At 40.3% G+C, this 25,305-nt stretch overlaps 1 protein-coding gene across 3 annotated transcripts; it reads left to right on the top strand.

Annotated features, from left to right (window-relative positions):
• Window positions 1-54: 54 nt before the first annotated feature.
• LOC139345199 (calmodulin regulator protein PCP4-like) lies at window positions 55-24,574 on the top strand. Of its 3 annotated transcripts, none has more exons than XM_070983745.1 (4): window positions 55-436; window positions 18,846-18,897; window positions 22,251-22,283; window positions 23,515-24,574. In XM_070983745.1, the coding sequence occupies exons 1-4, from the start codon at window positions 428-430 to the stop codon at window positions 23,643-23,645; spliced, it is 225 nt and encodes a 74-aa protein (XP_070839846.1). In that variant the 5' UTR covers window positions 55-427; the 3' UTR covers window positions 23,646-24,574. The 3 variants fall into 3 exon arrangements, with proteins under 3 accessions (XP_070839846.1, XP_070839847.1, XP_070839845.1); XM_070983744.1 differs by having other exon boundaries at window positions 409-573; XM_070983746.1 differs by lacking the exon at window positions 22,251-22,283 and having other exon boundaries at window positions 218-436.
• The last annotated feature ends 731 nt before the right edge of the window (window positions 24,575-25,305 follow it).

The following is a 25,305-nucleotide window of genomic DNA, read 5'->3' as shown; positions in this document are numbered from 1 at the left end:
TCAGGCTGTAGTGCTGCTGCTGCAAGAGTATTTCATGTGTTGCTCGTTTTGTGTACAGATTGTCCAGAGAATACTTCACAAGCAGTGGTCCATTTGTTCGGCTGAATGTCTTCATTAACGGGGGATGTATTTCATTATTTTTACTTGAATTTTCATCACCCCTCACGGCCACCTGACAGCACAAGCTGAAAACAAGCCAAACACGTGTCAGATTATTGAGAATGTGAAGGCTGGTCCACAGTGTAGAGCTGGAGACGATGAGACCCGTGCCTATTGGTTTCATGGAAATGTGGTGAGGAGAGCGGGGCCGCCTGCGCTATAAAAGCATCGTGTGAGAGAGAGCGCTGCGTCTCGGAGAGGAACTACCAGCTGGCCGGTGCGCACCACACATAACTGGGATCGACACGCAGACACACGCAGCACAGCCATGAGTGAGGTAGGTGCTTCTCAGCTGGCCGCAAACCTCGAGCCTTCAGCATCTCAGCAACATAAACAGCAACTCTGATGTTTCAGCCCTTGCTGTGAGATGAACAAACCTGTGCGGCAGAAGCCGAGGATATTCGCGACGCACAGGTACAATGTTGGATAAATTCGCTTATAAACGCAGCGCTTTGTCCAACAACCGGAACTTTTAACAGCTGCTTCTTTCACTTTTCATGCTTGTATACAGCCATGAAAACTGATGTTGCATGACTTAATGAATGGAGTAAAAGATGTATCGTATTTATGTGTATGAGTAAGAAGTTCGCCTTTAAATAGGCTTCCATGTACTGAGTATTGATCATAATAATAATAATAATAATAATAATAATAATAATAATAATAATAATAATAATAATAATAATAATAATAATAATAATAATAACAACAGTTTCTCTAATATTTTTCTGCACATGGACATTGGAAAATCAGCCTGACAGTCACCAGCTGTGCAGGCAGTTACTCCTTGTGCTTGTCATGGCTGTGATGTGACGGGTGTGCAGTTGCAGTGCTGACTAATTTAGCCTACATGCAAGACTGTGACATTTTTTTAAGGGGGGATGAAAATGAGCAGCAGATCTAAGAGTGATAAGTGTCAAATCCCAAACTTTAAACGCCAAACAACAGCACGTGTGACAGACCCCAAGACTACTACATACGTCCTTGTCAGTAAATATTGTTTAATGGGGCTTAACTCTGATATTTCAAACCAAAGCTCAATCCAGCATGAACACATGCACAGTGAAGCAGAGGCAATCCTGACCTACACTGTTAGTCTGTGCATCATTTCATGAGGCTGAGGCATTAAAGTGAACTCCACAAAGGTGATGAGTCCTTGATAATGTCAGGGACTCATCAGTGGAGATGAGAAGGGACTCCAGCAAGAATCTTCTCTGGAAGATGATTCACTGGCAACGAACACAACCTACAGTCCCTGAATTATTCAGGGCTTGCTGCTAACCCAGAGAAATAGAATATTCTCACAGTGCCCATGGGGGAGCCATGGCTCCAACAAGACTTATCACGAGTTTGGACTGACTTTAGGCAGATCATACATACAGTAGATCTGTCTTTATCTGTATGCTGCTGCACATGTTGAGCTGCTGTGGTGGATGAAGTCCAGCCCTGGTAGCTACACAATGTCTCCCCATAGCTACAACATGTTGGATCTTCATTATGTAGTTGCATGAGAATGATATCAAACAGAACAAATGACTGTAATCATTATTTCAGGAAGAAATATTACCTCTTGATCAGCACTCCCACAACATGCATGCTGCTGAGAGCACCAGCTGCCACTTCAATCCTTGTGAATCTTTTATTGCAGACTTGTGATGTCTTTTTGTTCACGGTCATACACACGGCACACTCACGATGTTGACTTCTCTCCTACCCTCGTGTACTGCTCAGGGAGTGAAGTTAGCGTCCTATAAATAAGACATTACACACAGGAAAACTCACGAAATTCAGTTGCATCTCATGCCAGTGATGGATTCATATGCCTATAAAGAGCCGAGGCCAAGACATGAGCACGTTGCTCTGAATGAATAATTCAATAAAAATCAATGGCATGCTCCATCTACCACCACACTCTTACCTTTATTCTGGTCAGTCTCACACAAAGATAATGATACCCCGGTGATCATCAGGTTAATTTGCAGTCTCACCAGTAGGAGAGGAGATTTAAATTTCTATGAAATGATTATGATGTGACCTGTTACAACTGTTTTCTCGACAATAGAGAGCAACCTTGCTTAATTACCACTCACAGTCTGCCCTCAAAGCCTGAGGGGTTATTTAGTCTCTTTGTCATATAAATATACAGCAGCTTGTTTCTTGAGGGCCCCTTGAATATTGATAATATCGTGTCAGGGATGTACAGGCAGTATAGTATTTATCATCCCCTCTATAAAATCCCTTAAGCCATGTTTCACTGTAACTGCATCAGATCAGTCCACCAAATACGACCTGCTTCACAACCAAAGAGTGCTGGTATGATTGATCAAATATTAAAAATCACAGAAGTCAAAATTAGAGTTGCTTGGATTAGTAGTATTGTAAAAATCACTATTCTTGCCAAATGAATTGTTAGATTGTGCAAGGATAAATGTGAAGAACTGAGGTCAGAGCGCAGTTTCTAGTGGTACTGCTGCAGCTGATTCATCTGTAGCTGTGTTCATAAACAGGCAGTTTGAGGTTTCTGTGGTGAAAGTAGCTTAAATGTGTGGTCTGTCACCATAGTGATGAACAATTCTGCCCTTCCGAGCTGCACTATCTAGCAAATCATGACAACATGGAAACTGAACAACAGCACTTTGGATACGTGCACTCGGGTTCAACAGGCTGCATTCCAGTCATTTCTACATTTATTTCCCTGTAAATTTTCAACAAGCTATTTTTGTAGGCATTTATCGGAATTATTTTCCGTTTTATGCTGATTGTTATTAACAGTGAATCATTAGATCATCATTCATTTTACTGTACTCATGTGAAAAGTAATCCATTAGTGGGAGCCTCCATTTCAGATATTGTCTTATTTTGACTTCTATATAGAAAAGAAGCATCTTTTTAACCTGTCTGATATGAATACTCAAGTGTGGCTCACTAGTGTCATTAGTTGTGCTTCCATGATAATCTGGAGCTTCACTCCTCCTCTGTCTAAGCCTCAGATTGTTCAGCAGAATTTATTTACTAAGTTGCGTTCTTGCTAATTAGTCAGCACTCAGTGGAGAGGCTGCAGCCAGTTGTGTGCAGTTGCCAGGACACGTCAGTTCTAATTTTCAGCAAAAGATAATGATTCCTTATGCCTCATTACCTGTCAGTTTGACACCATAGACGCAGCCACACCCTGGTGGCTCAGGTGGCAAAGGTGCTAACCATGCAAACGTGTGTCTGTCATGCAGCACTGTCCTGTCTGCTTAGTAAAAGTTAAAATCTCTAAAAAAAACCATTCAGTCAGTTAGATTTTTACTGGTCTGCTTTGTTCAGACTGGGCGTTGAGGTTGCTGTCGGTCAGTCGTATTCAAATCACTGAGGTCACATGGTCTGTGAGCAGCCTGTGGGGGCCACTAGCAGGGCTTCAAAACTCTTATTTAGACTGCATGTTTGTTAGAGTTTCTGTTCTGACTGGTGCAACTTTAAAGTGGTGACTTAACACTGACCCTGTGTTCCAACACTCAGTAATTAATTAAGCAATCTCATCTTAACTGCCAATATTGAGTTTAATTCATTTTAAAGCATAATTACAGTTTCTGAGTTTTTTTGTGGGTTTGATCATCATTTCTATGGTAACGTACGAACACTGCAACATCCCTGCAGTAAAATCTGAAGAAACAGAAGCAGTCAGACGATTCCAAACATTGTAAATGAGTCAACATCTGAACCAGATTATCCAAACCTGTCTGTTTGGAAGGAAGGGGAATAGACATGCCGCTGTGATGGCACTGTCCGGGTGAGCAGCCATGTTCCTTTGTAGTGTTTTGTCCTGTGTTGCTGTATCCTACAGAGTTAGGTTTAGTGAATGTCCTTTTGTTTGTTGGTTTCCTTTCGCCCAGACTTATTCAGGGTAATTTTTGAGGCAACAGATTCTTTCGTCTGTTGTTTTGACCTTGATTCCCATTTTATTTCAGTTTCCTGTCCCAATTTTCATGTTCTTGTAGTAATAAATGATTCGTGAATATCATGTATAACCAATCAGATGATGCCCAAAACAACCAAGACTCATGTTGCAATCAATTACATTTCCCCCTTCATTTTCAGATAACTGACTTTATAGAATATGTCATTCCATTTGTACAACTGACCTTGAGCTGGGACAACATTTGCTGTCAAATTCTGTAGCACATGCAGGCTTTTAGTGAACAACCCCAGTCACTGAAAGCAGATGCAAATAACCCTCTGCACTCAAGTGGAGATATGATTTTCTTGTAATATTTCTGTAATTCTGGAGCAGGTTAATTGCAGCACACTGCGCTTAAGTGCTGCTTGACATTAGATTTTGGAGGATTTGACTGGCCTCCTGGATGTAAAGTCATTTCTATGGGGTTGAAACATTCTTGTATATCTGTATGTCTTGTATGTCTATGTCTGTGTGTTGGTGGGCGGGCTGTATGGCACATAACAAATTAAATTTCAATTCTGTAGTCATTAGTATAAAACCTGTTTGAAAGTTTAATTACTGAAAGATTGCCATAGGCAGTATTGAAGGGGACATCCTGTCTTACGACCTGTCCTTCAATCAATGCATCAACATTTAAGTGGTCTCCTGCTGTGTTCACCTACCCCACGCATTAATTACAGTGAGAGTGGTGGCTATGGTGGCTACTTGGCACAGCCAGTTGTTTCATCATCCAAAGTGGACCACAGCCCTTTTTATTAAATTAATGAGATAAGAGTGTTAAAAGTTGCTGATCAATATGAAATGGACAACAAGCTGAGTTGGGGAAAAGTGGTCAGGGATGGATTTTCCCTAAAACTCCTTTTTGCTGACTTAAGACTGATGAAGTGATTGAGATCTGGACCAAAGTGGTGATTAGAAAGAAAAATCCTCTGCAGCTCTGCAGGAAATGTTCAAATATCATTTGACGCGTGTTGATTTAATGTGATTTAGCTCTCACTTATTGACCTGAAATATAAACACATTTTAATATACGATTCTCTGTGATTTGTTGTAGACTGACCCTAATCCCGCTTTAAACAATGAACAGAGATTGAAATAATCTGTAATCCACCTAAACTGTCAGCAGGCTTTGGTTCCTTCACTTGCTATAACCTCTAGGGTAATCCTGGCTTCTGCTGGACTTTGCAGAGAGAAAATGACAAACATCAGTGAGTGAGGTTGAACTGTCAACACAGAGAAAATACAGCAGATTACAGTTAAACTGCCAAGACGGATCAGTTCTATAGTAGCATTATCAGCTTTTGCACAGAAGCTCACAGATAGGTTTACCCCAAGGCTCTTAATATGTCACATATCATTTCTCAGGGGAATTACATATGATCTCTCAGAGGGAGAGCTGTGAACATTCATATACTGCCATATAATAAACTTGAGACCACCACCTGATTCAAGGAATACAAGAAAAATAAGTAAATTCACTTAGATAAAAACATGTCCCTCATAGATGAACTTCCTTATTGCACATTTGCATGTCTAAGGGTTTTACTTTAGAATAATAATATTTTAGCAGCATTTTTATTTTTTTGCACCTCCTCAGCATTAATTGTTTGGGTGAACATCCATTTTTGATGTTGTCACTGAGATGTTTTACCACACTGCTCAGTCACTCATAGCACTGACCTCCATCTGTGAGCGGGTACTGTGCAAACACAAGCTGTGGGGTGGAGTCTCTTTAAATTCCACTGGGTGTTTTTGGACCTGAATCTGAACCCTATAGATCTGTGCAGATAGGTTATATTCATTTTATGCAGCAGAGCAGTAAAAATGCTATTTTTAAAAGAAAGAATATTCTATACAGCTCAATGCATGCTGCTGGGAGGCCCAACTGTGCCTAATGCCTACTAATGTTCAGGAAAACCCTGCTGTCATGCCATTAGCTTTACTTAAATAGTTCCAGCTGCAAGGCAAACTGTAGCTTTGTTATACGGTAATACTGCTGTTGTACATGTTTATGTCAGTGAGAGAAGTTTGTCCTAGCAGATCTGTTGAGTTTTAGAACAGCATTTTGCCCAATTTGCAGCAAATACAGCAACAGCAACAACATATCTCACTCACCCCTAGTTATATCTGACCATGCGGTTAATTTTGGTTTTATACCTGTTAGATTTCCGCCTCCACAGCTGAAGTGAACTTTAAACTGATTTTGATTAAAAAATAAATAAATAAATAAAAAATCAACAACAACAACATCTGTTTTCAGAAAGAGTGTCCCTGTATACTCTGGATAATCCTGGATAACCCTGGATAATCCATAGACCTCACAGTCGACAGTTTCCATTGGAACGATTTTTTGTATAAAGTAGCTCTAATGGAAACTGTTTGAGAGTGTTTTTGTGTATTGTCAAACAAGACTTCCAAATTAAATGACAAAATGTGTTTTTTTGTAATGTCTTCCAGAACAACACATAAATCTGTCAGCAGGACAATAACATTTGTTTGTGCCTTTCAGCACAGTTACAAGTGAAAAATGAATCTGCATTATGATGTGACAGCACCAGGGTTAAGGTCTGTTGAGGTTTAGGCACAGAACTACTTGGTCAGGATTAAAGAGAGATCGTGATTTGGGTTAAGATAAGTACTCCGTTAAGATTAGGGGACCTTCATTATCATTATTACAGTAAGAGCTGCTTGGCTAAGGCTTGGGAATGACTGTGGTCATGCTTAAAAAACAATTTTCACTGATGACACGAAACACGAAACAAACAAAAATCTCCTCTCCTTTGTCGAGGGTCACATGATCGATGCCTAAGCATCCTCATACTAAAACCTCTCTATTGTAACACTTTTTACACTATTTCAAAGGATAGAAAGAAACTCAGTCAATGCATAGCCATAATAACAATATCTAATTGTTCCTGCTAGAGGCAGGCTGTAATGATGATGTCTGTGCTAACTTCATTTGAGCTTCATTACATTTGTCCCTCTAGTTGTCGCTCCTTTTTACCCCCTGTTCTACTGCTGGAAAACTGTGTTCATGATTTATACTATCAATCAAATGAAAGTCTGGTGTAACTGACTCACTTCAATTAGTGAACACATCAGCATCAAACAAAGATGAATAAGGAAGTCAGGCAGCTGTCAAATTGACTGACTTCTCTCTCTAAAACAGCAGACTTAATGCAGGAGACGATACTTCCGTTATTCCAGTGAACACTTGAACATTTTCATCATCTTTTGCTAGGGACACAGTTTTAAAGTAGATAGACATTTTAAGCAAACATTTTTTAAACATTCTGACAACCTTTGGGTCCTTTTTGGGCTATAAACTAAATATTGACAAAAGTGAGTGTTTTCCTTTTAATGAAACAGCCAATTCTGCCAGGCACTCTACCTTTTCGACTAGCCCATGATAGTTTCCCTCATTTAGGTGTTAATGTTGCTGGCTCATTTCCCTCTCTTCATAAAAACAATTTCACAAAGTTGCTACTCTCTCCCTTTCTCATTGATGGGCAGAATTAGTTCTATTAAAATGAACATCCTGCCCAGACTTCTGTTCCTTTTCCAGTGTCTTCCTATATTCTTACCAAAATCCTTTTTCTGCAACTTAGACCAGGTATTTTCAAAATTTATTTGGGCTGGTAAAAATCCTAGAGCACGCAAAGTGGTACTGCAGAGGAGTCAGCAGAGTGGAGGCCTTGCATTGCCCAACCTTTTATTTTACTACTGGGCAGTCAATCTACAAAAAATTCAAAAAATTCCAAGGCGCAGGGTAGGATCTCAATTTTATATAATTTCATATCTTCCTCAGGTCTGGGTTCTCTGGCGGGATTTAGGGGGAACTGGGAAAGAGAGCTCGGGTCTACCGTGTCAGGCATTAACCAGGGTCAATTTTACTTCCTCCTGTGCCCACCTGAACCTAATTCAATTCAAGGTCTTTCACAGGATGCATTTCACGAAAGCTAAGCTCAGTAGACTTTTTCCGGGTACGAGCAATGTGTGTGACAAATGTGGTCAGGCACCGGCAGACCATACGCATACGTTTTTCTTATGTTCAAAACTTTCAGAGTTCTGGTCCTGTTTTATTGATACGTTAGGTAAAGCCCTCAATATCACGTTGGAACATGGTCTGTTTTTTTTTTTTTAAATATTTTTTTTCTCTTTCCTTTTGCTCCTGTTAATTAATTGATTTAATTTAATTTATATCCATTATTATTTTTATTACTTTTGTCGTCTTTACCATTATCACCATTATTATTATTATTACTATTATTATTATCGTTATTATCATCATTATTATTATTACTGTTGTGGTTATATATGTGGTTATTTTCTAGAATTCTAGGTTGGGTGGGATGGGGAAGGAAAGTGTTGCCTTGTTCTTGTGCTGGCACACCTTTCCTAAAAAAGCGGGGAAAAACTACTGGGGAATGCATCCCTGTAATTTCAAATCAGATTTTTTGTAATGCATTGGTTCCCAATAAAAAAATGTGTACAAAAAGAAAGACATTTTAAAATATTACAGCAGCTTACACTTCAAATATTTTCCTGAAGTGTTGGTAGCGCATTGTTTTCTGTGCTAACAGGCATTAATGTAGCAGATGAAAGAATTACCTGCTTTGTAGTGGACAGTTAATGAGTTGGAAGAGAGAAGAGGAGGACGTATTGGATTCATGCAGGAGAACAATGACTGAATTCATCATCAAATATCAGCTGGAGTGTGTGTTTCACGCAGCTGTTTTGCCTCTGCTGTGGTTCAAAAGCTGATACTGTGCTGGAGAAAGTAAAGATCCACTGAATATACAATAATAGCTTTCTGAACGACACACACACAGTGAGATGGCTACAATGTGTTAACAAAATCATGTCACAAAGGCAGTATTATTTAACTGTATTAATATTACACCTCTCATTTTTGTCCAAGTGTAACTGAAAGAAATCTGGCCTCAGACACTGCTGTGCATTGTGCATCATCAATACTTTGGTTTTTGACCAAATTCCTGCAAAACTAATGACACTTCCATCAGCCTCAGCTGTGTTTATTGTCAATATGTTTACATGCTAACATGCTGAACTAAGATGATAAACATGGCAAACATTATACAGTACCTACTTAGTGCCTGCATGTTGGTTTCTTGCAACTAGCTACTGGCATTGTGATTGTCTGTATGTTAGCATGCTGATGATAGCGTTTCACTCAAGGCACTGCTATGCCTCCACTGCACTGTTGGACTGGCTCCATTCAAATGTATGTATGACAGGGATGCATTTTTCACTCAGGGCTACAGTCGGTCTGAATGTGACCTTAATCGTGCTTGAACAAGGGCCTTTTTTTTTTTAAATAAAGCTCTTTTTTAAACTCAGTCATACCTGTGCTGCAAATATCTCACTGTGATGTCACCAAATGTTATATCATCAAAGTAAGGCAAGTTGCTGTTAACTGTTTTTACATCCAAACAGTCATTTCAAACACAGATTAAACACAGTGTACAGTCCACCATCATGGCATCATGTTGCTTGTTCAGTCAATCACTCCTCAGTGGTGTCACTCTTGCATGCTGTCATCCCTCTTTCCAGTCTGGTGCTGGGGAAGCTGCTAAGGAGTTGTAATGGTGCTGGGATGAGCTGTCTGTGACCTAGTTTTGCTGTCTCCTCGTTAAATTGTTAATAGATCCTGAGTGCTGCATGGAGTCTCTCTGGGGAGCCCAAGCTGCCATAAGAACCAAAAATAGCCCCCCCCACACACTGGGATGGTAATTTATTTATTTTACCAATTCCCTCCATGTCCACGCCAACCCTTCATACCAGTGTAGTGTAAAACACATATGAGCACCACATAAGGAAGCATTTGCAGAAAGAATAAATCTTCAGAAACTGCACCAATACAACTCATCCTGACTGTGGGTGTAAATTTGAGCCTTTGCTGATACTGAAAAACAATCTGCCACAGACTGACAGCTGTATGTAATTCATTTGAATGGATGCACTCTCGGCTGCACGGTGGCGCAGCAGGTAGTGCGCGTGCCTCACAGCAAGAAGGTTGCCGGTTCGATCCCCGGGCCAGGCGGGGCCTTTCTGTGTGAAGTTTGCATGTTCTTCCCGTGCATGCGTGGGTTCTCTCCGGGTACTCCGGCTTCCTCCCACAGACCAAAAACATGCTCATTAGGTTAATTGATGACTCTAAATTGTCCTAGGTGTGAGTGTGAGTGTTTGTTTGTTTGTCCTTGTATGTGGCCCTGCAATCGGCTGGCGACCGGTTCAGGGTGTACCCCGCCTCTCGCCCACTGTAGCTGGGATAGGCTCCAGCCCCCCGCAACCCCAAAAGGGATAGGCGGTATAGATAATGGATGGATGGATGCACTCTGCACCAGTAGCAGTCCAATTATATCTGTTCCTTTACGAAATCAGGAAAGGAAAAAATGCCAAAAATATGTCCTGAGTTCATTTCAATTCAAAACATGACTGAAGATCATTCTAAAAGATGGATATTCACGGTAATGCACTGATTTTGACATGTTTTAGTACAAAATATAGTCCCTAACCTCAGGTCGGAGTGTAGCACAAGCCTTTGAAACACTTTTTGTTCAACTGCAAACTGCTAAATTGGTCTGACCAATGAGGTTAGACAATTCCATGTGTCATGTTCTCTTGTGTTTCTAAGTATTGTCAGACCTATATGGGCTTTAAGAGCTGATATTAATGTTTTGGACTCGTTACATGTCATCTATCTATCTAACATGAGACAGACATGATCACAAAAACATTCCAGGACTCTGCCACTTGCTCAAGGGAGAACACAAGAATAATTTGTAGTGTTTATCAAGCTTTGTACATTGTTAGTCAGCCATGGCAGACTAGAGCCATATGTGGCACATGCACTGTACAGAAGGACATCATCATTAGTGCTGTAATTATCGTTATTGCCATCCATTTGTCAAGCTCTGTCTGTCTCCAGCATATGGGACTGGGAGCAGGCAAACATTGCAGTTCCTCCTCAGGGACTGTGACAGCACAGTATGTCTGCACAAGCTGTACACAAGCCCAAATTAAACACAACACCAGCCAGCAACACTGCTCGCTTCAGTTTAGTTGGCCACATTACTGACACTGAAGGCACAAGAGCCTCATGATCTCCATTCGTCCAGTTTCTTAATGAGGAGCTGGGCTGTTTGACAGGCTTGAGAGAGAGAGAGAGAAAAAATAGTGCAACGGTATAATCACTGTTACAGTAAATCCAGATAGACTGGATATGTTCAGAGAGCTCACCTCACCACAAGGGAAAGATTCAAAGCAAGATATAATAGGATTAACCCTGTCGTCAGAATTTACAATACCACAGACTACACAGAGTGATTACATGCTTTACCACAAGACAAGAACATCAGATTTAGACAAGTGTTTTTTGCTTTTGATTGCCTGTCTTATCAGCAGACTCTAACTTGAGCAAAAATACAATATCATACAGATATGCAATCACTCTGGATGTAGTGTCTTCGTATGGGTAACCTCTTCACAGAATTAGGATTTTACTGCAACACTGCACAGCAAAAGCTGATTCAGAAAGGACATGATGATAGGATGAATGAACATTTGTAAGTCTGCATGACGCAAGTTTACATTTTGCTGATCCCAAATGGCAACAAGAGGTTTGAGGACGTCAATACCCAGAAAGCATGTGTCAGAGTCAATAAACAGAATGTATTATTCTTAGCGGCAGATCACTGATGGAGTCCCTGGATGCAGCACTCATCTGCTGCACTGGCTAAGGAAGAGACAAGATGTGGACCAAATCTAGGCTATGTATTGGTTAAACTCTAGCTAACCACAGCTGAATACTGACTGTAAGATGGCTTCTCAGTGGGCATAGCTTGTTGTGATACTGCTGATATTGTCAGGGAGTATAACTCCCCTATGAGACAGTTTAGTATTGTAATTCATCACATCTGCAGCTTCATTGCCAGTCACCACACCCTGAAACTCCAGGGCGACAGTAATGGCATCTGTTCTCTGGTGGTGATTTAGGTTGATACAGTGGTGGTATTTTTACCAAAAATATTCCGTAGCGCAGCTTCAGCACATGGATAGTTCAGAATGTCATTACATCACACATCTTTTAACCCTGTGTGAACCCAGCAGGCTCGTACTGTTCCAAAGCCTAGATTAAAAATATTTAGGTCTCAATTGGCTGCTCCCAAATGTGGATTAAATAGAGTCCCCTGCCATCAGTGACCTGCCTGAAAGGCTTATTCTGGCAAAATCTCATCTTTCAAAGCACCCTTCAAAACTCTTTTTTTGGGGACATACTTCTACGTTATCACTCAGTTTCACCTTACTTTGACCATTCTTCAGACTTTTTACCTCTAACTGCTGTCGATTTTTTCTGCTTTTTAAAATAATTTCAAAAGCATTTCACAAAGAATTTCGAATTGCAGTATTTCTAAAAGTGCTATAAACTTTCTTCCCCTCCCTCTTCTTTTTTTCTTCAGTCTTTCTAATTATATACCACACAAGCTCCTTTGGCACCTGCTCCTTTGCCAGTGTTAATCATCATGATAGCAGGTCTCTCAGCTTGGTGTCCCTTGTCAGCTTCTGTGTTACGTGTGATCCTTTAAATGAGACAGAGATGGGTTGAAGTCAAGGTCACAGCTGACAGGTGTGAGGGTTAATGAAAAGTGGACGGCCACAGACAGAGAGGAGTCAGATGTGCTGTCTGAATTATTCTTTCAGTCTTTTGACCTGTTCTTTCAGGGAATTGCATTTTCCAATATGTGTCGCCCATTCCTTTAAAGTGTTGGTGAAACGTCTGTGATATGACTTCCGAGTGAAAGAGAATGTCTGGGTGATTATGATTATGATGATGAAGTGGAATTTGATGAAATCCTTCTGATTTGATTGGGCTGTTTAAAAGTGTGAGTGGCTTAGTAAATATAGAGCAGTACAGAGCAGGAGAGAGATAAGGAGCTGTGGTCATTCGAGGAAGACTGGTCTCCACCCACACCTCCCTCACCCACATGGTGGAGGAGGAAGACAAGGTTGAAATGAATAAATGAGACCTCAATCACATTGGAAATGAAAAGAAAGTTTTTGCTGAGTGACATCCAAACACAAACCTATCATAACATTGCATCACTAGCAACTACGAGAAAGAAAACAAAACGAGAGAGGGATTTATGAAAACTACAAATACGTCAATTACAATTCACTTTGCTGTTTCAAATCATGGCATGCAAAGATTTCTAGTCTCTTACTATGTAGTTTGTTATTTTCCCAAGGTAAGCAGTCATATCACTGCTAAAAGCTACTGATTCTTGAGTAAGAAAACTACACAATTATAAGAAAAGACAGATATGGAAAGGGTGGAGGGGTTTGTGAGGACAGAAATTGATTTCAATTTTAAAAGCTGGCATTTACCACAAAGAATAAGAGATTGTTTGGTTGAATATGTTAGTTAGAATGTAGAAAAGAGCCAGAGATGTTTTGGAAGCATCTTAAAGCTGCAGTAGGTAAGATGGAGAAGAGAGCAGACTGCCTGAAAATTTGAACCAACACAAGTTCTACATCACTCCCCCTCCCTCTCCGCTGCACTCATGCCCTGCCTCCAAGCCCCTCCTCCCTGCAGAGTCTGCGCGGCTGCCGTGACAACCAGTAATGTTAGCCTTAGCATCGGAAATAAGCTAACTCTGCCCAGCCGCTACATCACAGTCGCTAACATACCTTATGCACTGCAGAGTGTTACTGTAACAATCACCATATTAGCTTTCTGGTTATTTGTCGTCTTAGCCGTACATGCTGTTGTTGGCAGCGGCGGTATGAACAGTTTCTTCTTTGTGGGTTGCTGTTGCTCCACCATAGCTTTCACTAGCCTTCTGACGCCGCTCACAGAGCTGTTTGACTGAGCCGCAGCCAGCAGCATGAGCGGAGGGAGGGGGCGGTTAACAGCGTGTATGAGTAGTGATTGACAGTCGTCAGACACACCCTCAGATGCTCCTCTGGCTTTGATTGGTGGACTTGTGTCAGGCGCGGTGGATTCTTGCAAATCGCAGTAGGTGGGACCAATGGAGTTTTTTTCACAGATTGCATGTTTCATGTACTGCTGCCTGGGCATAGGGGTGGTTTTAGCAAATATGACATAAAATTACTTTTATAGAAGTTACCTACTGCAGCTTTAAGGAACTGGGGTACAGTACACTGGACAAAAAAGAAGTGGCTGAATGCTTAGATTCACATTTTGATACAATTGCTAAAAAAAAAAAAAAAAATGGTTGACAAAGTTCCACAGCTTTCAGGTATATTTGTTTGGAACATCAGAGGAGCAAAACTGTTGCATGCTGGTAGATAAACAAACAACAAAACAAAGGACCTCCACACAACATCCTTTAAACTTCCAATCCAAAAAAATGTATTAACAACAATGTTTCAGTACAAGGACCTTCATCAGGTTATTATACAGGTATATGTGGTGAAAATTAAAAATCGATTGAACTCTTTTATTTTTTCCAAGTCTACTGATGTTGTTGTGTTTGAAATGCTCAGTGGATTGAATCGTACTAAAGGGACTGTATTAGAACAGTTACTGGCAGGATTTCTTAGAGATGCTGCAGAAGTGATCACTCCTCCTATTGCTCATATAATTAAAATGTTCTATTCAGTCAGGTAGACTTCCAGATGAGCTTTCAAAGCTAATTGAAAGAATTATACAAGAACAGATAAATGAATATGTTTCAAATATTTCATATGAGCTGCAATCATCATCTCTTTCTCCTGGAACATGCTTGCTGTATCTCACAGACCTGATTAGAAGAGAAGTGGGTGAAGTGATGTTTTGTGGTATGCTCATGCTGGATTTGCAGAAAGCATTTGACGTAGTAGATCACAGCATTTTATTCATGAAATTAAGAACAATGGGTTTCTGTGGGCTGAACCTAAATTGGTTCCACTCATACCTATCAAACCATACCCAAAAGGTTGATGTTAAGGGGAAATTTTAACAAGCATTATAGGTTGTGGGATGCCACAGGGTAGTATATTGGGCCCCTCTTGTTCTTTTTGTGATATATCAATAAATTAAAAACAGCTTATTTTTTTTTTTGTAACATTGATAAGATTGCACATTGGTGTTTTATTGTCATACATAAAGTTAAAAGCATTGTTGAGAACATTCTCAGTAAGGAACTTGTAAATGTGAGCAGATGGCCCTCAGATAACAGACTGTCCGTGCATCTGGGAAAGCCTGAAGTCTTCTTTAAAATAAAATTGGCAAGGTCATCAGGTTTTAAGGTTAAAGTTGAAGAGTTCCATTTAAATACTACAGTGTACATTATCGAGGCTGCATTTCAGACAGGTTTTTGTCAAGTGAAAGTATGGCTTTAAAAGGCCTCACCAAGATAACTCAGTGAAGTAGTTTCCTGCCAGAAAAGCTTCCATTTTAGACACTTCAGCTCTTGACACAGTAGTTGGAGCTCTTGCGCAAAGTCATTTTGAATACGCTACCATCTCCTGGTAAACTGGGTTATGACAACACCATAAAACTACTACAAAACTATGTCTCTATAAATGTAAAATATATGATCTTATTATATATTGATAAGATTAATATTAAAAGTCCATCCATATGCACGTCTCGATCCTGCTTTAACTAGCGGTGGAATAAAGAACCATTTATATTAAGATGCTGCTCACTACCAAAGAATGTAATTAATTATTTCTCACTACTAAGAGACATAGCTTGTCAGAGCTACTTTACAAGAGGCAGCTTGACAAACTTCATACCTTTTTAATTTAGGAGCCTAATGGGCAAAAGCACATTTCTCTGCAGCAGCACACTGGAATAATTTACCCACAAATCTGAAATTGAGTGTTTAGCCGAGCGCATTTAAAGAGGCTTAAAATAATGGTTACAAAATTTAAAAGATTTGACTTTTCATGGCCAAGGAAACATGAGCATGCTGACATGGCCCACTGTCTGCTATTTCTATTCATTTGTTGGCAGTACTGTCTTTGCTTATCCTGTTTGTGTTTTGTCTTTATCTTGTGCTGTATTATAATAGTGGACCGCAGTGGAAATACTTCCTCAGGCTTTATTGTGTTTTCATCCTTGATGATTTTTAATGTATGCAATGACCGCAGCACAGTGTTGTATGTATTTTTAAGAAACATATAAAGGGAAGCACAAAGGCTGTAATGTTTCCCTTAGCTTAAAAAGACTGAAATAACCTTCCAGTCAGGGAGGAAACATGGTGAAGCCTTTGCTTCTGACAGTTTCTTGTTCAGTCTCAGGTTCAGAGGCAGTGCAGTGCTTGATATGAGGAAACATGATTCAGCTGTGATATCCTACAATCTATTTGATTTTAAGTCACACTGAAAAAAAAGGTAAACAACATCAGCACTGCTTCACCTGCTCAACTACTGTTTTCTCCCTTACCGTTCAATATTCCTCGTCCTTTGTTTAAAATGCTGCTGGAAAACAGAGCGACAGTCCTTCCTCAACTGCGAGCAAGTGATGGGAATCAAACAGTGCCAAGCTTGAGTAAAGACTGAGATGGGCCATGACAAACACCTCATTTGAAATTCACTCATTGCCTTTGGAAGTCCTCATATGAATTTTTATGCAAATGCTCCTTTCTTCTCGCCATTTCCGCCTTGTTTATTCTGCACAGTAAAGCAAAGAATGTGCTGGAATAAGTGAGATGGAGCCTCCACTGGAGAGGAAAAATTGAGCAGAAAAGGGAATAATGTGGGGAAGATGTGCTAATGTGTGGAGAGTTATCCCCATGCATGTGCATGTTAGGACAGAACTTGTTATGCAAGCTCTGACTGTATGGGGCAGGGGGGGCGGACTCACTTCTTCAATGTTTTGAGCTCTGCCACTTGCAGGTCTGCTGTCCAGTTGGTGACTTCTGACCTCTGACCTTGCTGTAATCTGAAAATCAAAGATTACAAGAACGGATTAGATTTGCAAGCCCCAAGTTCGCAAGTATTTTACAGCATCAACATGCTAATACTTGGTTCATATCTCAGCTGCTGACACAGTTGAATATATTTTTTATACTACGCCTCAGTATCTGATGTCTCATGATGAAGATGACAAATACTCAGAAATCTGATGGAAATATGTTTGAACTGTTTTCTAGCTTTATTGTATAAAAACAGATCAGAGCAAATGTTCTGGCTTAGACTCGTTGTGACCTTTGGTCACAGAGACAAAAATAATCATACTCAGGATACTTTTATCACAACAGAGCCACCTACCACTGACACAAATAGCACACACACCTCCTGTTGCTGTGATCAGGGAGATTTTTCACCCCCTCCTGAAGTCTACAAAAATTTTGTAGCTGAAACATGGCCTAATGTGGAAGAAGTCTCACTCTTTGAACCTGGATTAGCTGCTCTCATACCTTTTGGTGGCCCTGCAGCCATGGTCCATATCCTTCATGTGGAAGAGGGCTAGTTGAAGCTAAAGGCTAAAACAGGAGAGACAAAATGGAGTTAAATGTTCGAAAAAAGCATCAGAAAGTTCACCCTGCAGCTGCTTATTGATTTCAGCTGGTTGCACATTTGTCTTGATTTCTCAATATTGCACTGCATCTTCCAACTGCACCAAGGCACTCACTCAAACATTATTGTTGCTCTGCTCCCGGATGTCCTCTCTGGCCGCTGCTGAATGCTCACTTGTGTCCTGGTGGGTGGAGGTGTGATGTATGGCACCGTCACTGCGTGGCACCACTTCTGCCCTGCTGAATACCAGAACACAATCAAGCAGATGAGAATCAGTGTGACGCTGGGAATCCCAGCGGCACTGACTCAGTTTGAGTTCTGCGTATAAACAGAAAAACAGATGGCCAAGCTGCCCGACAAGTTTCTCCTCCACTGGCTCCCTTGACGGCACATGGGGACATGAGAGGAAGACGTAAGATTTCTTTTGCCAGTTTTATTTAGCTTTTTCCCGCTTGGCTCACATACATGAAAAATACTTTGGCATTTTAAAATTCATTGAAAGCACAGGATTAATAATTCAGGCTGAGTTAGGCGAGATGGATAGATGGTCTCTGCTGGGCAGATGTGAAATATACCCACAACATTCAGTTGCATGAATTATGCTCTTGTATTGATAACACATTGATCTTAGAAGAAACAAGATTGAATAATTGTGAAATGTCATCCACAGACTAAAGCTCAGTGTGTTGCAAAATTATCTTTCTGCAAGCAAACAAATTTAAGATCTGAATGATGCAACAGCAGCAAACCTTCTCACACACACACACTGTAGTGTCTGCATTTGGAAGTCCTTATTTTCAGAGCTGAGTGCATGTTGTAATGTTGCAGAGCAGCACCAGTCTGTCAGGGGGGGAACTGTCAGCCGCTGTTACAGCAGACAGAGAGAGCATGCCTCTGCTGCAGAAACATGGATTATTGATGATCCTATCTCACCCCAGCTCTCCTCACACGGAGCAGAGACTGTCCTGTAACATGTGCAGTATGACCAGGTTCAGTGTGAGGATGACTTACTATGATTCTTTCTGTCAGGAACACAGCAACCATGTTAAATCTCATTATGTTATCAACAAAGATCTTGGAATTAAAATGTTCATTTTACAAATGTTCATTTTACAAATGAGCATTTTGGGGAATGAATCACAGGTAAATTCTAACAAGCGGAACGTTTTCAGTGTTTCCACATTTACATGTGGTTTTTTGTCTTCATCTTTAAAAAAAATGGTGACCTTGTTTTGCTCTGTTTTCTTTGCAGAGACAAGCATCTGGAGCAACAACTGGAAACAGCAAACCATCTGCTGGCCAAGGTATTTTCAGATCATTGTGTACCGTCAGCAAATTTCAACCATGCAAAATTAACTGTGTGTGTTGTTTTCACCAAAGCTTGTGTGGTGCATATAGCATTTGCATTACAGATAGTCATAGAGCTATACTTAGGTTTACCCTTTGGTGACAATGAAAAGCATGATTTTCAATTATCATCAAGATTGTTTTGTATATATTAGAATTAAAACTGTTCTACAGATCAGTTGATTTCACAGCTTGTGGCTTACAACCAAATACTGAGAAAAACACCATAAAACTACATACATTAAAATGAAACCTGCTAAAGGTCAATCCTCTGATTGCTTTTATTTTCTGCATTCATGAATGATCCTCTGGTCAGCTATGACTATAGTACTCATCTGTTTGCAGATGACACATTTATGTGCATATCAAAATCTCATATGAATTCATTCAGTATTCACTTGGTTTGATATGCAGACCTGCTTTCATGCCAACAAGCTGCCTCTTCATTAAAAAAATCATTTTGTTGGATTCTTTGCGCTAAACAGCAATTAGCAGATCCTTAAATTCACCTTCAGTTACATGAAGTGCTGAGTCTTCATCATATGAAGTTGATCCCATACAGTGCTTTGGTATTATTTTTTGATTCTGAGCTTTCTTTGTAATTCACAGATGCTGCTATAAAAAGGGTATTCTAAGGTCTGGGAACTCTTTGTACCATATAGGTCCAAGTGTGATTTTCTTAAATGTCTGAAACAGACTTTTCTTCCAGCTGTTGCTCCCTGTTAGATGAGGCTGATACCAAACTATAAGTAGGTCCACCTTTTCTCTTGAAATGTTTTTTAATAGTATTTTTTTCTTCTTTGCCTGACTTGTCAGGACCCCATTGAAAATGAGATGATGCCTCACTGTGTGTTTATTCAGTTTGTTGAAATAGTGCATCTCTCACACTCATACTTTCTAAAATGTGTTAACATCCCAACATTTGCTGTACTTCACAGTAAGATCAGAGAGAATTTCACAGAATATCTGATTTGAATGTCTCTGTGAAGCTTTTGCAAAAGCAACAAGATACCGCAGTGGCTATGGCGATAGAAAGGCTTCCTCTACCATGGTAGCGATACACAGGAAGACCTACTTAGCAAACTGGGCCATGGTACTGTTGGCATAATAATGCAATTCAAATCCCTTGAGTTATAAATGGTAAAATTGGGCTTGCAGTACTTGGGAGGACCCTTTGAAATTCATAAATGTGCTAAGTGCAGAACTGTCATCCTGGCAAAATTACAATATGCAAGAACAAAAAGGCCCGTTTCTAATGAACCTCAGACCAGTGAATGACCTCAGCTCAGGTGAGAGGAATGTAAATCAGTCTGACATTTCCTGTCGGTCTGTAGAATTAACAGATGCAAGCTTTGAAAAAAAAAAAGCTCATATGTCAACATAAATCACCTTTTAGCAGGTTGTGTCGTGTTACTGGGTTTTATAGTTTCAACCATGCAAGCAGATACCACATGTCTTGTAAGTGCTTTTTGCAGACTACACATTTACAAAATTAGGTTTCGTGGCAGCATATGATACAGTACACTGATGAATCACTGAATGTAATCTCCTCCACTCCTTTAAGTCAACCTTCTCCTCACACAATGGATGCAGCAGGTTAATAGGGGCCCCTTCACTGCGAAATTGCTCCGTAGTCCCATTTAGCAGTGAAAGCAGCCCTGTGTACCTGCAGACCAATGCGTCACCTATCCCTTGTCTCTGGGGCTGCTGATAACACTGTTAAGACCCTGTGTTGAAATGGATTCCTGTCCCAACTTGTGGGATGATTAAGTGTTGCAGCTCAGGCTCAGTCTGCAGAGAAACATCCCGGTTGTGAGCGGGAGGGATTTTAGGCAGCTTCATTGAATGTGATAGAAGCGTAATTTGCATTCATTTGACATTTCCCCATTTTCACACTTTTTTTTTTCTTTCCATTGTTTTTGGTTTAGGAGAGTTACTGAAGTCTAACTCACTCGAACAAATGCAATGAGTTATAAGAGAGGGGAAAAGGATGAAAAATAAAGAATATTGCTCCATGTACAGTAAAGCTGTAAAGAAGGACATATTTTAACCATGTTTAGAGACTATCTTTCAGTTACTCCAGAAACAGAAACATCAGCATCCTTCCAGCCCACTGTGCCCCCACTGTCATTTTATTAGGTCACATACTGTATTCTGACATTGAGCCTTTCCAGTTTCTCCATTCCATTGTGTTGTAGGTTTTTCATAGATCAAATTAAACAGTATGCGTTTTCTTGATGAGTCATCTTAATATATATTGATAGCAGCCCCGTTAAAACTGGCCTGGATCTTTTACAAATATTGTGCTTCAAAATTGTACAGTAGTGCCTTCAATTAAAGCTCACAAATTCTATTCTCTGTAAATATTTTGTACACATTCCGTACCAATGAAACATTTTGTGCCTACTGGTAGGTGGAAGGATTACACAACACGTTACACTTACCCATAGGGTGTACATGATATTAATTACTCTTTATTTAAAAACTGTACGTTGCCATTTTGCAAAGTGATGCACGATACCAAAAGTAATTTCATGGCAATAACCCTGAAACAATTCTGTTATTGTAGCCTGTAATTTTTAGTGAAAGGTACTCGGCAATGTAAAACATATCTACAATTTTTAAAGACAGAGTTGTTACTTCCTAACACAGCAAACACAGCATTTCACAATTTCAGTGTAAAGACACTTTGTTTTATTGCCGAGTGGATAGGAGCCTGTCGTCCGCCTGCCAACTAGCTCACAAGCTAACACTGACGTCTGATACTGAGTCAGGGCGTCATGACCTGTTGCAATTGACTGAAAGGGCATGAAAATCAATAACTCACCCTTTTCCTATAGACAGTACCTCACACACACTCCCTGTGTGGAGAGAGGAAATAACTGACTTGCTCACCTCTCTGAGATTTGGTTGCTCAGTGTTCTTTAGACTGGGCCTTCATCAATCATTGTCCATGTATTCTTAGGGAGATGTAAATCTCAAAGGAAACAATTTGAACATGACCTTTCAGAAACCTTTTATGGAAATAATCCCATCGTCCATTGTGCCAATTTGATTCATTCATGCAGCAGCACAACACATTACTGATACTGTGATGTGTCTGCCTTACAGTCTTGCGTCCTCTGTGGTATAAAGGGCATCGACCCTGTGGAGCAGGTGTGATTTTAGAGAAGGAAGCTGTACGTGTGTGCGTGTGTGTTTGAGAGAGAGAGAGAGCGCGACAGAGAGACAGACAGACACAGAGAGGTTCGTGTGGCTTCTGTAGTCATGAAATATGAAATTGTTTTCATTGTCACGTGTGTCATCCAAGGGCTTCAAGGTCAACAAAAGGTTCCAGCTAAACGTAAGTAGGCCATTTAGAAAAATCTCATTTTATGCGAGCACTCACACCGTGCACAGTAGGTCAGCACAGTCATGTATGGAAAACCGACCTGCATGACAGCTATGTTGCTTGAATAAACAAGTGACTGTGCCACATCCCATAAAACTGAACCTTTTGACTTGTTTTTATTACACATCGGCTTTATGTGTTTGTGAGCAGTCAGCACTGATGTCAGTCTTCACTGCTTGTGCTCTTCAACACAGAGAATGTGGCTTTGCTGTATATGCTCATGTATTTGTGATACTGACCTTTGACATCATCTTTTCCTCTCAATTACGCATGTCTCATTATCTTCACATGTAGATTAAAGGGAATAGTATGCAGTATGAATATTCTCTCTCTGCATATATAAATATATATATATAACTAGTCTGACTATAAGTCAGTTTGTATTGAAAACATGGCACCTTATTTCTGAATGGATGAAGAGTTTGTCTTCTGTCACAAAAGACCTTCTTCTCCACCAGACTGTGGAGAGCAGCTGCCTCATTAGCCTTCTTCTCTACTGTCCTTTTATTGAATGTCAGGCATCAGTAATGACATTTACATCTGACATGAATGAGGACACTCTGACACTGCAACAGAGAAAAACAACCTGCAGTGAAATTTCGTTTTCTTTGCATGTTTTAGGACATCCTAAGGATAAAATAAGTGTCTCAGCTCAGTGATAAAGGCATTTTCACCCTGAGGAAGATAAAACTTAAGGAATAAATGTTAGTTATCAGGTGACCTGTTTGGGACTGTCTCGGCCTGTGCATGGTTCCCACAGAAAAGCTCAGGGAAGAAGCGTTGTGCTGCTCTTTGGTGGAGGCAAAGATATGCATTTGTCAAACCAAGTTAGTCTTCACCCTTGAAGTGTCTCTTAACCGACCCCACACAGTGGATGAGGCAGCCCTTAATGGAGTCAGTAGCCCGACTACAACAAGAGTCTGCAGCAACACTAGCAGCTCTGTGAGGCTGCACTCGAGCACAGTGTGCACAGTGAGCCCAGTGTTTTGAGCTAAATGCTAATGTCATGTGCTTGTTAGTACTAAACAAGTACAGCACTGGGATGGAAATATTAGACCATCACTCACAGGAAACCACAAGTGCCTGCAAAAATGCTGCCATCATAAAGGGTTTGAGTTCAGGAGATTCATCCAGCTACTGAGACACATCGATCCTAACATCTCACCCTCTCTCCTCCCCTCAGATGAAAAGAAGAACAACCTCCCCCAGGACTTTGACATCGACATGGAAAACCCGGAGACTGAGAAGGCTGCTGTGGCCATCCAGTCGCAGTTCAGGAAATTCCAGAAAAAGAAGCAGGGTGTGAAGTCTTAGAGAGGGTGCTGTCAGCTACGCCGTCACTTGATGTGGGAACGCTCTTGCATGTCAATCAAACTGCACCGTCATGAACTGAAATGGAAGGGTGGGGGTGGTATTCCTAGAGGTGGAGGTCGGATGTTGGGTGGTTGGGGGATAAATAGTATCTTTGTGAAAGTGTGTATTATTAACTTATTAATGATGTTATACAAAAATTAGACATTTATCAGATTGTGTGATGATTGTGTGTGTATTTAAATCTTTCCTATGATTTTGCTGTTTTTTACTTCGATGGCACTTCACAGTGTAGCTGCAGTAGAGCTTAAAGTTTGAATAGTTTGCCTTTTGTTATATTCAGTGTAATATACCCATGTTAACAACAAACTTAACTAAGTCTTGTCCTACAGTGATTATCTTTAATTCAGGGGGAATATAAAGCCACATCCATTACTGTGATTGACACTTTTACCTGGGTGATGACTTCATTGACAATCTTAGCAAGGCATCATAATCAAAAGAGTCTTCTGCTCTCCTGGAGATCTTTTAATGACATTTCCCTCTGGCTGGATAAACTGATCCCATACAGTTACCAGTGCTTTCACGCCGTATGAGTGTTGCTTTGAAAATCAAATCAATGTTTAATTTGTTCTTCGATGTTGGAGGTCTCCCCTCCGTCATGTCTTTTCACCTGATGGCATGAACCTCTCTGACTTGTGTGTCTTTATAGAGGCTTTAGATGCTGTGCTTGTGATTTGATTCCAGTTGTGTTTCTTTCCTTGCTCTCGTTCAGTCGTGATTTAAATAATGTCATTGTTCCGTTGGCTCACACATGTATACTGTACAAGCACACGCAAATATGCATGAAGACTTGCACAGATGACAAACACACACATACACACATGTGCATATACACATATACAGAGAAATAAATAAAGACATTGAAGGGAGTGCAAACTGATTTCCTTTTTGTCATTTCAAATTAATGTGCTGCAATGAGTCCTATTGTCCACTCTAGTATATGTAGCAGCATGTGCAATAGATCATATTAAAATTGATTTATTACAAGCTTTATTGCAAGCTGACAACATTTTCTGAGGCTTTCAAGCTTCAGAAAAATGAAAAGTGTTTTGGATTATTTAATTATTCTTACAATGAACTCGCTGCTCCACTAGATCACCACATGCTGTTCCTGATCCTGATGCACTATACTGATGGCTTATCATGCCCTTTTACAACAAACTGCAAATGTCAGTTCATGTGCAAATTCATTACTTTCCAGCCACTATCTGTCAAGGCTCAGGTTTCTGAGCATCCCACAAGGACCTGGGGCTGGTTCTGCAAAGACAGACTTGAATAATGACCTGGATTGAACTAACAATCAGACTTCAAACAAAATCACTGCACAAAGCTGTTTGGCTCTTGACTATCTTAAGTACAGTAGGAATTCACTAAGAATTCTGGGTAAAAATGTAGACTGAGAAAATGTCCTCACTGCTGAATGTTTCCAATAGGTTTACTGCACTCTCTAAAAACTCTTCCCCTTCTCACTCTCCTCCTTGCTCAACAACATCGTTAGCAAACAGCAAATTTTTTTTGGACCAGTGAGGCAAAGTGAGGACTGGCCTAACACAGCAGATCAGTCTAATATATGCTTGTGAAACTGGCCCCAGAACATACA

This window comes from Chaetodon trifascialis, chromosome 16 (genome assembly GCF_039877785.1).
Source record: "Chaetodon trifascialis isolate fChaTrf1 chromosome 16, fChaTrf1.hap1, whole genome shotgun sequence".
Lineage (NCBI taxonomy): Eukaryota > Metazoa > Chordata > Actinopteri > Chaetodontiformes > Chaetodontidae > Chaetodon > Chaetodon trifascialis.
The sequence above is the reverse complement of the archived record's forward strand: the minus strand, read 5'-3'. Positions and strand labels throughout refer to the sequence as shown.